The sequence below is a fragment of the Mytilus trossulus genome, chromosome 14, assembly GCF_036588685.1.
Source record: "Mytilus trossulus isolate FHL-02 chromosome 14, PNRI_Mtr1.1.1.hap1, whole genome shotgun sequence".
Lineage (NCBI taxonomy): Eukaryota > Metazoa > Mollusca > Bivalvia > Mytilida > Mytilidae > Mytilus > Mytilus trossulus.
Genome location: NC_086386.1, coordinates 67,022,066 through 67,035,327, shown reverse-complemented (window position 1 = coordinate 67,035,327; position 13,262 = coordinate 67,022,066). Strand labels below are relative to the sequence as shown.

The 13,262-nt window shown below is 32.7% G+C and overlaps 1 protein-coding gene across 2 annotated transcripts in view; it reads left to right on the top strand.

Moving 5' to 3' along the window:
- The window catches only part of LOC134695894 (ATP-dependent DNA helicase Q5-like), a 54,626-nt gene that overhangs the window by 27,413 nt on the left and 13,951 nt on the right, over window positions 1-13,262 (top strand). The window contains exons 6-8 of one of the 2 annotated variants that reach the window (XM_063557367.1): window positions 2,979-3,203; window positions 8,227-8,389; window positions 11,448-11,549. In XM_063557367.1, coding sequence (XP_063413437.1) covers window positions 2,979-3,203; window positions 8,227-8,389; window positions 11,448-11,549 — 490 coding nt within the window. The remainder of the gene's footprint in view (window positions 1-2,978; window positions 3,204-8,226; window positions 8,390-11,447; window positions 11,550-13,262) is intronic. The other variant, XM_063557368.1, reaches the window with a different exon arrangement.

The following is a 13,262-nucleotide window of genomic DNA, read 5'->3' as shown; positions in this document are numbered from 1 at the left end:
TATACAGCATGATAGTCAGACATATTGATAACTGCCTGATCAGTATACAGCATGATGGTGAGACATATTGATAACTGCCTGATCAGTATACAGCATGATGATCAGACATATTGATAACTACCTGATCAGTATACAGCATGATGGTGAGACATATTGATAACTGCCTGATCACTATACAGCATGATGGTCAGACATATTGATTACTGCCTGATCAGTATACAGCATGATGGTCAGCCATAATGATAACTGTCTGATCAGTATACAGCATGATAGTCAGACATATTAATAACTGCCTGATCAGTATACAGCATGATGGTCAGACATATTGATAACTGCTAGATCAGTATACAGCATGATGGTCAGCCATATTGATAACTGTCTGATCAGTATACATCATGATGGTCAGACATATTGATAACTGCCTGATCAGTATACAGCATGATGGTCAGACATATTGATAACTGCCTGATCAGTATACAGCATGATGGTCAGACATATTGATAACTGCTAGATCAGTATACAGCATGATGGTCAGCCATATTGATAACTGTCTGATCAGTATACATCATGATGGTCAGACATATTGATAACTGCCTGATCAGTATACAGCATGATGGTCAGACATATTGATAACTGCCTGATCAGTATACAGCATGATGGTCAGACATATTGATAACTGCCTGATCAGTATACAGCATGATAGTCAGACATATGGATAACTGCCTGATCAGTATACAGCATGATGGTCAGCCATATTGATTACTGCCTGATCAGTATACAGCATGATGGTCAGACATATTGATAACTGTCTGATCAGTATACAGCATGATAGTCAGACATATTGATAACTGCCTGATCAGTATACAGCATTATGATCAGACATATTGATAACTACCTGATCAGTATACAGCATGATACTGTAAATTCAGAAATTATTGTGAGGTTTTTATTATTGCGAATAATGCGACAGAGTTGTAAACGCAATAATTAAAACTCGCATTTTGTAATATTTTAACTGAATAAAGCATGACTTTTCCAAAAATCGTAAAAATTAAAATCGCATTTAAGTTGAAATTGACAAAATCGCAATAATAAATGCACGCAATAATTTCTGAATTTACAGTAGTCAGACATATTGATAACTGCCTGATCAGTATACAGCATGATGGTGAGACATATTGATAACTGCCTGATCAGTATACAGCATGATGATCAGACATATTGATAACTACCTGATCAGTATACAGCATGATAGTGAGACCTATTGATAACTGCCTGATCACTATACAGCATGATGGTCAGACATATTGATAACTGCTTGATCAGTATATAGCATGATGGTCAGCCATATTGATAACTGTCATCTGATCAGTATACAGCATGATGGTCAGCCATATTGATAAGTGCCTGATCAGCATACAGCATGATAGTCAGACATATTAATAACTGCCTGATCAGTTTACAGCATGATGATCAGACATATTGATAACTACCTGATCACTATACAGCATGATGGTCAGACATATTGATAACTGTCGTCTGATCACTATACAGCATGATAGTCAGACATATTGATAACTGCCTGATCAGTATACAGCATGATGGTGAGACATATTGATAACTGCCTGATCAGTATACAGCATGATGATCAGACATATTGATAACTACCTGATCAGTATACAGCATGATGGTGAGACATATTGATAACTGCCTGATCACTATACAGCATGATGGTCAGACATATTGATTACTGCCTGATCAGTATACAGCATGATGGTCAGCCATAATGATAACTGTCTGATCAGTATACAGCATGATAGTCAGACATATTAATAACTGCCTGATCAGTATACAGCATGATGGTCAGACATATTGATAACTGCTAGATCAGTATACAGCATGATGGTCAGCCATATTGATAACTGTCTGATCAGTATACATCATGATGGTCAGACATATTGATAACTGCCTGATCAGTATACAGCATGATGGTCAGACATATTGATAACTGCCTGATCAGTATACAGCATGATGGTCAGACATATTGATAACTGCTAGATCAGTATACAGCATGATGGTCAGCCATATTGATAACTGTCTGATCAGTATACATCATGATGGTCAGACATATTGATAACTGCCTGATCAGTATACAGCATGATGGTCAGACATATTGATAACTGCCTGATCAGCATACAGCATGATGGTCAGCCATATTGATAACTGTCTGATCAGTATACATCATGATGGTCAGACATATTGATAACTGTCTGATCAGTATACAGCATGATGGTCAGACATATTGATAAGTGCCTGATCAGCATACAGCATGATGGTGAGACATATTGATAACTGCCTGATCACTATACAGCATGATGGTCAGACATATTGATAAGTGCCTGATCAGTATACAGCATGATGGTCAGCCATATTGATAACTGTCTGATCAGTATACAGCATGATGGTCAGACATATTAATAACTGCTTGATCAGTATACAGCATGATGGTCAGACATATTGATAACTGCCTGATCACTATACAGCATGATGATCAGACATATTGATAACTGTCTGATCAGTATACAGCATGATTGTCAGACATATTGATAACTGCCTGATCAGTATACAGCATGATGGTCAGACATATTGATAACTGTCTGATCAGTTTACAACATGATGGTCAGACATATTGATAATTGCCTGATCACTATACAGCATGATGATCAGACATATTGATAATTGCCTGATCACTATACAGCATGATGATCAGACATATATATAACTGCCTGATAGTCATTGAAAGTATCTAGATAGATTTAATTTATGCAGTAGTGATTAATAAATCATATAAAGAAAATCAGCTGAAGTCTCAGGAAAGCTGACAAAATGATGACAACTTTACAAACCATTGGAGAAGATATTTGAAGACAAATTAACGTTCAATTGATTTTTTGAATTGACTATTATATTTTTTACAGATGCAGACATTGGGCCATCTCCAAGTATTTTGGTGATGTCAAACCTGATTGTAACAATAGTTGTGATGCATGTAAAACTCCAAAAATGCTAGCCAAGATTATTGAGGACTTACAGAGAGGAGCATATGCTAAAACTAAAGCTAAAGGAAAAGGTGGAATGTACTTTATACAAGATGACAAAGATGACACTGGGTTGTATGGTGGGGGTAGAAAAGGGGTTAAGAGGTAGGAACAAAGACATAGGATATTTTTTTCAGATTCCAAAATTGAAAAAAAAAATTCTGTTTATGCAACATATATTATATATTAAATAATAAATATATTTATTGTTTATTATGCACTGAAAAAGTTAAAATTGATGGGACCCAAAATAAGTATTGGAGGTTGAATATTCACAAAGTATAAATGAAGGAAACTCAATGCACTATAATGGGCTGTGTACAATCAGGAGCCTTCGGGCTCCGTTAGTCTTGTACCATTTTTATACAACTGCAAATTTTTTTTTTACCTTGTATAATGGTATCATGATGTTGTCTGTGTCTTCCGAAGACATATTTAGTTTCCAGACAATAACTTAAGATTTATGAAATGGATCTCTATAAATTTTTACCTGAAGGTTCAAACCACTAAAGGAAGGATTGGATTGGTTTTGGGGGTTATGGTCCCAATAGTTAAGAAATTAGGGGACCAAAAGTGGGCCCAAATTAAGCATTTTCAAACAATAACTTGTGTTAAAGTGTATGAATCTCTGAAATTATACCACAAGTTTCCATACAATGAAGGAATGGTAAGTAAGGACTTTGGGGGGTTATGGCCCAAAATGTTTTGGAATTAGGGGCTAAAAAGGGGATTTAGGGGCATAAAAGGGGGGAGAAATAGGTTTTCCAGACAATAACTTTAGATTTAGTGAATTGATCTCTATAAATTTTTACCAGAAGGTTCAATACCACTAAAGGACGGTTTGGATTGATTTGGGGGGTTATGGTCCCAATGGTTTAGGAATTAGAGGCCAAAAAGTGGGCCCAAATTAAGCATTTTCAAACAATAACTTGTGTTTAAGTGTATGAATCTCTCTGAAATTATACCACAAGTTTCCATACAATGAAGGAATGGTAAGTAAGGACTTTGGGGGGTTATGGCTCAAAATATTTTGGAATTAGGGGCTAAAAAAGGGGATTAAGGGGCATAAAATGGGGAATAGGTTTTCCAGACTTTTTACCAGAAGGTTCAATACCACTTAAGGAAGGATTGGATTGATTTTGGGGGTTGTGGTCCCAATAGTTAAGAAATTAGGGGACCAAAAGGGGCCCAAATAAGCATTTTTGTAGTTTTCAAACAATAACTTGTGTTTGAGTGTATGAATCTCTTTGAAATTATACCACAAGTATCCGTACCACGAAGGGATGGTTAGTTATGACTTTGGGTGGTTATTGCTCAAAATGTTTTGGAATTAGGGGCTAAAAAAGGGGATTTAGGGGCATAAAAGGGGGGAAAATAGGTTTTCCAGACAATAACTTTAGATGCAGTGAATGGATCTTTATAAATTTTTAACAGAAGGTTCAATACCACTAAAGGACGGTTGGGATTGATTTGGGGGGTTATGGTCCCACTGGTTTAGGAATTAGAGGCCAAAAAGTGGGCCCAAATTAAGCATTTTCAAACAATAACTTGCATTTAAGTGTATGAATCTCTCTGAAATTATACCACAAGTTTCCATACAATGAAGGAATGGTAAGTAAGGTGAGTGACACAGGCTTATTAGATCCTCTTCTTTAGGATAATAATGATTTGTGGAATGCAACATATAAGAAATTAAATTGAATTGATTTTTATGACACAAACAACAACAACAACAATACTTTATTTTAAGAGGGTTACACAGTTAGCTATATAACTAATCTTCCCTGAGGCCCTCATCATGAACATCAAACAAAATGCAAACATATACATTGCATACATGCATTTATAAGTATAAAAAGTCAAGTATGATAATAACGTTCAATACAACTTGATAAAATGGTCTGAAAAAAATTAACATGATGACACACTCAGTTTGCAAAATTATTTATACAGCTAGGTAAATACCAATAAATGATCTTTTATTTTGTATTTGAAAGAATTAACATTTGTAATATTTCTTAATGTTATTGGCAAATTATTCCACAAGAATGGTCCAGAATACATAAAAGATTTTTTGAACAGTTTTTGGTTTAGGGAGTATGAGGTTTCCTTGAACAACATTTCTCAAGGGGTATGGATATCTGTCTGAAACATAATGAAACATGTTAGTAAGATATGATGGGGCATCATGTTTAATGCACTTAAATGTCATCACAAACTTGTGATATTTTATTCTCTGTTCAACTGTCATCCAGTTTAAGTGTTTGAATAAGGACGCAGAAGGAGAGAAAGGGTCTGTTTCTAATATTAATCTAGCAGCTCTCTTTTGTAATTTTAATATCCTTTTTAAACCCTCACTGCTACAACTACTCCACACTATACAACAATAATCAGTAAGTGGCAAGATATAACCATTATAGAATAATTTTCTGCAGTCTAGATTTAGAATTTTTTTAATCTTTAATAGTAGATATAGTATAGATGATATTTTTGAGCAGATCACATCAATTTGGTTTGTCCATGTGAGGGAAGGGTCAATTTTAATGCCGAAAAGACTTTCGCATGTGGAAGATTGTATCACTTGATTGTTAATAGTTAAACAACTCTCATTGTAATGTGGCATTGCTCGTTGCTTCGTTCCAATAATCATATATTTTGTTTTATTTTTATTGATGAACATATTGTTATCATTGCACCATTCCTCAACACCATGTAAATCTTCTTGTACCTTTGACTGTAGAGTTTGACAACATTAACAATTACCAGAAAGATGTTAAGTTGAATCATCGGCATATAAATCAGTGCAACAATTTTTCATATAAATAGGAAGGTTGTTTATGTATAATATAAATAGAAGGGGGCCTAATATGGAGCCTTGGGGGACACCATACTTGATATAAAGTTTTTCAGAATGACCATTATCAATTTGTACTTGTTGAGTTCTTTCATTCAAATATGATTTAAAAAAAGAAACAGCAGTATTATCAAATCCATAAATTTCAGGTTTTTTACAGAGAATATCATGATCTACTACATCAAAAGCTTTCTTAAAATCCAACAGGACTGCTAAGTTGATAACACCATCATTCATATCCTGTATCCATTTATCTATGATATTGATAAGGGCTGTTTGGCAAGAGTGTTTTTGTCAAAACCCAGACTGTGCTGCGTGTAAAAGATCTTTTTAGATAGTCATACAAATGTTTTGAAACATGCTTTTCTAAAAGTTTTGATAAAACGGGAAGTACAGAAATTGGTCTATAATTTGTTGCCATGAATTTTTCACCAGCTTTAAAAACCTGGTTTGTACTTCTATCTATTATTGTGTTAAAAATGTAAGTTAAAGATGAAGTTATGAAAGGAGCACTCAATTTCAATCATGATTTTTGCTCATACATCTGTCAGTCCTCAGGTTTTCAACACAAGATGTAAAAAACTTATTAAAAACATTACAAATGTCACTGACATTATAAGTTTTAACACCATCTTCATTTAAAAGTTCATATGTCTTTTCTTGTTGCGACGGGTTAAGACTGTGAATACATTTCCACAAATCTTTAGAAGCTTTTGAATTTTCTTTGAATAAAAAATTCTTTTTGATTCATTGATTATGTGTTTTGTCCTGTTTCTCCAAAGTTTGAACTCGGACCACATTCCTAATTTATGGTATTTCTCACTCATTTTTCTGGCATTTGCAATTTCATTATTGAACCATTCAGGTTGTCTCTCTCTTTTTACTCTTTTAGTAACAATTAGTGCATGTTTATCTAGAATTGCATTAAATATTTCAAAAAACATCTGAATACGTGTGATTCCTCTGGAATTGACCAAGCTCTCCAGTCTGAGACAAAAGATAGATACTGGAAATTTCAATATTGTTATGAATGATGAGTGATTTTGGATTCAAGATTGCACATGTTTCTTTTGAATTTAAATGTATGAGGATTATTGTAGTTCGTATTTTATACAGGTAAAAAAAATTAGTCTGAGTTAATTTCAGAATTATATTGTAGTAAAAATCTGAAATTGAAATAAAATTTCTAAAGGCATAGTTTCAATAAGAGTCCTTTAATTTATCATAATGTTGTGATTTTTACTTGTTTATGTGATTGATTAATATAAGAGTTTTAAAAGGATACAGAGTCCTTAAGACTATGAATCAATGCATATTTCTGTTCAGTAATAGATACATGTATCCCTCTCTTGACATAATTAGATATTGTTTAGGAAAAATTTTGAACTGCATTCTTATCTTTACTGAACTGTATTCTTATCTTTACTGAACTGCATTCTTATCTTTACTGAACTGCATTCTTATCTTTACTGAACTGCATATTTTTACTGAACTGCATTCTTATCTTTACTGAACTGCATTCTTATCTTTACTGAACTGCATTCTTATCTTTACTGAACTGCATATTTTTACTGAACTGCATTCTTATCTTTACTGAACTGCATATTTTTACTGAACTGCATTCTTATCTTTACTGAACTGCATTCTTATCTTTACTGAACTGCATTCTTATCTTTACTGAACTGCATTCTTATCTTTACTGAACTGCATATTTTTACTGAACTGTATTCTTATCTTTACTGAACTGCATTCTTATCTTTACTGAACTGCATTCTTATCTTTACTGAACTGCATATTTTTACTGAACTGCATTCTTATCTTTACTGAACTGCATATTTTTACTGAACTGCATTCTTATCTTTACTGAACTGCATTCTTATCTTTACTGAACAGATGATCAAAGTCTCTTATAAATGAATGTATAAAATAAGAAGATTTGGTATTATTGCCAGTGAGATCTTCACCAGAGACCAAATCACATAGAAGTAAGCAACTACAGTTCACCCTACAGCTTTAAATCATGAGCAGAACCATTTTTGTGATAACCTATAAAAGGTCCTGAAATGACAAATCAATAGCCTCATTTATTTATAAAACACTAAATGGGAAATAAATATACCAGTAGTACAAGTAATCTACTAATGACAAGCTTCTGATTTGAGACAGGTTGTGTTAAACATGTTTGTGGCACCCTTACCTGGAAAATTGAAATAACAGCACAACATATTTCTTACTTGTTTTAAATACATTATATGAATTATATGTCTGTTTTAGTGAGAATGATTCTTATGAAAAGACATATGGAAGTGATGAGGAACGTGACAACAAAGAAAAACAAGAAGCTGATGAAAAACGAAAAAGATTTAATTTTCTTAAGAGAGAGTTTAAAAAGAGGAAAAGGGTGAGAAATGAAGATATAACGGTACAATTGTATAAGGTGCATCTGTAGTTTTTATTATACAATTCATTATACAAATACATTTTCTGTTGATAAAGCACAATATTTGCAAAGGAGATGGCAGATTTCCCCTTGAAATACAGGTTAACAATATTTGACACAGGGTATAGGATATTCAGTTTTTATACATCCATTTACAGGACGTATTATGGTGTCTGTCGGTCGTCAACATGTTGGATAAAAACCTAAAAATGCTTTAACCAATTTCGAAAGAAAGGTGAATTGATTTCATCTATTGATGTGAGCTCCCTTTCATTTTTAGCTCACCTGGCCCAGAGGGCCAAGTGAGCTTTTCTCATCACTTGGCGTCCGTCGTCCGTAAACTTTTACAAAAATCGTCTCCTCTGAAACTACTTGGCCAAATTTAACCAAACTTAGCCAAAATCATCATTGGGGTATCTAGTTCAAAAATTGTGTCCAGTGACCTGGCATACCAACCAAGATGGCCGCCATGGCTAAAAATAGAACTTAGGGGTAATATGCAGTTTTTGGCCTATAACTCATAAACCAAAGCATTTAGAGAAAATCTGACACGTGGTAAAAGTGTTTATCAGGTCAAGATCTATTTGCCCTGACATTTCCAGATGAATCAGATAATCTGTTGTTAGGTTGCTGCCCCTGAATTGGTAATTTTAAGGAAATTTTGCTGTTTTGGGTTATTATCTTGAATGTTATTATAGATAGACAGCAAAAATGTTCAGCAAAGTAAAGTCTACAAATAAGTCAACATTACCAAAATGGTCAATTGACCCCCTAAGGAGTTATTGCCATTTATAGTCATTTTTTAACGATTTTTCATAAATCTTAGTAATCTTTTAGAAAAATCTTTTCCTCTGAAACTACTGGGACAAAATAAATCAAACTTGGCCACAATCATCTTTGGGGTATTTAGTTTAAAAATTGTGTCTGGTGACCTGGCATACCAACCAAGATGGCTGCCACAGCTAAAAATAGAACATGGGGTAAAATGCAGTTTTTAGCTTATAACTCAAAAACCAAAGCATTAGAAGCAAATCTGACTGTTGTAATATTGTTTATTATGTCAAGATCTATCTGCCCTGAAATTTTCAGATGAATCAGATAATCTGTTGTTAGGTTACTGCCCCTGAATTTGTAATTTTAAGGAAACTTTGCTGTTAATGTACAGCAAAGTAAGACCTAAAAATAAGTCAACATAACCAAAATGGTCAATTGACCCCCTAGGGAGTTATTGCCCTTTATAGTCAATTTTTAACAATTTTCATAAAATTTGTAAATCTTCACTCACATTTGCCACTGATTCTATTGGGCCAAGTTATCTATTATAGATAGAGCTAATTGTAAGCAGCAAGGATGTTTAGAAAAGTAAGATCTACAAACACATCCCCATTACCAAAACACAATTTTGTCATAAATCCATCTGTGTCCTATGTTTAATATTCACATAGACCAAGGTGAGCGACACAGGCTCTTTGGAGCCTCTAGTTTATAAATTTTAGATTTTAAGTTTCCAAGTTTAGTTTTTTTTCTTTAAAAGAGGGGGATTTTCCAGTTTTCAGACAATTACTCATAGACGCTTTTTCACCAATTTGCACAAAACATTGGTGAAATGTTTATATCTATTGACATGAGCTCTCTTTTGGTTTTTATAAATTATAGATTTTATGTTTCCGAGTTATGGGGTTAATAAAAAAGGGGAATTTCCAGTTTTCAGACAATAAATAAAAAATGCTTTCAGCAGTTTTAATGAAACTTTGGTTAATTGTTTATATCTATGGATGTTAGCTCTCTTTTGAATTTTACAAATTTTATATTTTATGTTTCTGAATTATGTGATTTTATTCATAAAAAGGGGGGATTTTTCAGTTTTTGGTCAATTCTTTGAGCAGTTATCACAACACTTTGGTGACTGGTTTACATCTATTAAGATAACCTCCTTTAGTTTTTCATGAATTTCTAATATGACATGGAAAATTTAATTAACTTTATTCTTTGAAAAAGCGATGGGTGTATCATGCCCTCATAGCACAGCTATTTATTAACAGTAATTGAGGACAATTTAAATCATGATTGTATTAAATAGTCATTTATTTTGGGGAAAATTAGAACTGTATGTTTTTTGAAAAACAGGATAATATGATAAAACTTCTGTTGACCATAAGAACATTAACAGATAGGAAATACACTCCCCTAGGTGTCACTAAAACTCATCACACACTAACACTAATATATTTTTGTTGCACATTTTTTACCCAAATTTCCTCAAATAGCTTTATTTATCCTTTAACTGTGTCATTTGCACACATTAAACCTTCCTAAGCATAATTTGGAGAATGGTTTTTCATGGAACCTAAAAAAACATCAGATTTATCTCTGATCAAATGCATTATCTCCCATTAATTTCCCATAGAGGCTAATAAACTACTATTTGTCCATCAATTCTTACATTTTCCAAGAAATACAGGGTCATTTCTCGTTCAATTTGAATTGGTAGTTTACTCTAAATTCTAGGTTACTTTTTTTTTGAAAGGTTGCTGTTTCAATTTTTTTCTTTTGAATTTTGTACAATACATAAATGTGATCAAAAGTTCATAGTATATAGAACACAGATGTCTTCTTTGTATAAGAATTTCAATCTTTGTTATCAAAAGATTATTTATAAGAGGAATTCTATTGCTGTTATTATGCCCCATTTATGGACATTATGTCTCTGGTCTGTTCATTCGACTGTATTTTTCTAGCCAGTCCCACTTCAGGTTAAATTTTTTACTGAGGTAGTTTTTGATGAAGTTGAAGTTCAATCAACTTGAAACTTAGAACATGTGTTCCCTGTGATATGATTTTCCCCAAATTTTAATGCCAAATTAGAGTTTATAGCCCAATTTTACAGGTCACTTAACATAAAAAAAAGATGGTGTGGATTTGGCATCCAGGTACTAGATCCTTGTTCATCTGTGCTTTTTCCTCAACATGGAGTGATTCAAATGAGCATACAATGGTGAAGAAGGACCATAGAATTCATTAAAGAGCACTCTTTAAAATTTAAAATTCTTTACAGGATACTTCAACAGCTGGTGATGATGATGATTTTGAGAAGCCAAGTGAAGATTGTGTTCTCAGAGATGCCTCTAGTACAAAAATTCCTAGACTAACAGTCAAGGTGAGAGAATATTTTCAATTTTTTTTGATAACATGCAGTTTCATTTTGTGTACTAAATCCTCATTTGGTTATATATCCCATCTGCAATGAAAGTCAAGTAAGCTTATGATCAGATATTGAATTTACGAAAAATACATCATGGAAAAAAATCAAGGATAAACAGTTGCAGGAAAAAAGGTTCACAAGAAATAAAGTCACAATATTGAGAGCAGAAATTATATATTTGGTATACAAATTAGATTTTCAAATATATATGTTTTTATAAAGATTTTCAATTGCATGTATGCAGAAATTTAATTTACTTCATACATATTGTACATGTATATTAAATACCAGATTTTGATTGGTTAATATGAGGGAGACAATTTACTCTATTGTCAAATACTTTATAACAATTCACAGAGATCAACGGTGAGCTTCATGGAATACAGAAGTTGTTATGTACAAATCATTATTTAAAGTATTAAATTATTGGTGTATAAACTGGACCAATTCACTCACAAGTAAATAAGAGATTACATGTACTATAACATCATGTTACTACATTTGCAAACAACCTAATCATAAACCAGCTTACATATTTCTAGTTTTGAGAGTTTTAAAATAATACAGTTTGTGCTAGAATGTGCTAATGAAAATACTGATTAATCCACTAACAAAATGGAATGAAATGTCTGTGCTAAAATATCCCCTAGTAGTAGTATTTTTTTTTTAGCTGAAGTGTCCTGCCACAATAGCTTCAATTTATGATTTATATATATCCTGTCTGGATAGATTATAACACTTTTATAACCTTAAAAAAAATCATTGTTTTATTTTCTAAGCGTGTTATAAACCCTTGTCAGTCTATATGTTCTGAAATTTGTTTTTGTTCTCTTACTTTAGTTTGCTTCAACCAAATGTTTTAAATCTTAAACATACAAAACGCTTATAATTACCACAAAAGAAAAATCAAGTTGAATTTGGGTGGCATCACTTTTACCTTTCTAAGGTTATGCCCCTTTACAAATTGATAAATTTCCCAATCTAAAACTTTAGTTTGCCTTAAGGGAGCTGGCTTCTCAGTGTCAAAGTAATTAACTTTTCAAAAAACTAGCTTATATAGGGGATTAATAAACGAATCAAAAGAGCCAAAAAAATATATAGGTCACCGTGCTTGTTTTCGAAATATTAGCCATTGAAATTTTGGCGGGAAAATGTTCTCTCTTGACTTTTCATAGCTTTATCATTGACAAGTTTAAGTCCTCAAAAACTATCAAAAAGTATTGTAAATTTAAGACTTTTAATAACATACTGCTTATCATTATACATGTAAAAGAATTATAAAAAGAAAAATAGGGGTCACCGGGCAAATTTTGTTATGGCATTCAAATGGATAAAACCAGAGGATTCCGAAAATCTGACCAAAATTCCAAAACATGACAAGCAAGCTTCCTTAATCTAATGTTATGAATCTTATACACAATGTTTATTTTAAAACATACAGATCCAGTTTGAATTTTGTTGCTGTCACTTTATCCATTCTGAAGTTATCCCCCTTTATGAATTGAAAAATAGCGGATTTTTTTTTCTCAACCAAATATTATGAAACTTACACACAATGCTTATTGCCACACAATGCAGATCAATTTAAATTTTGGTAGGATCACTTTTACAGTTCTTGAGTTATGTCCTTTCATAAGCTTATATGTCTTAACCAAATGTTATGTTACT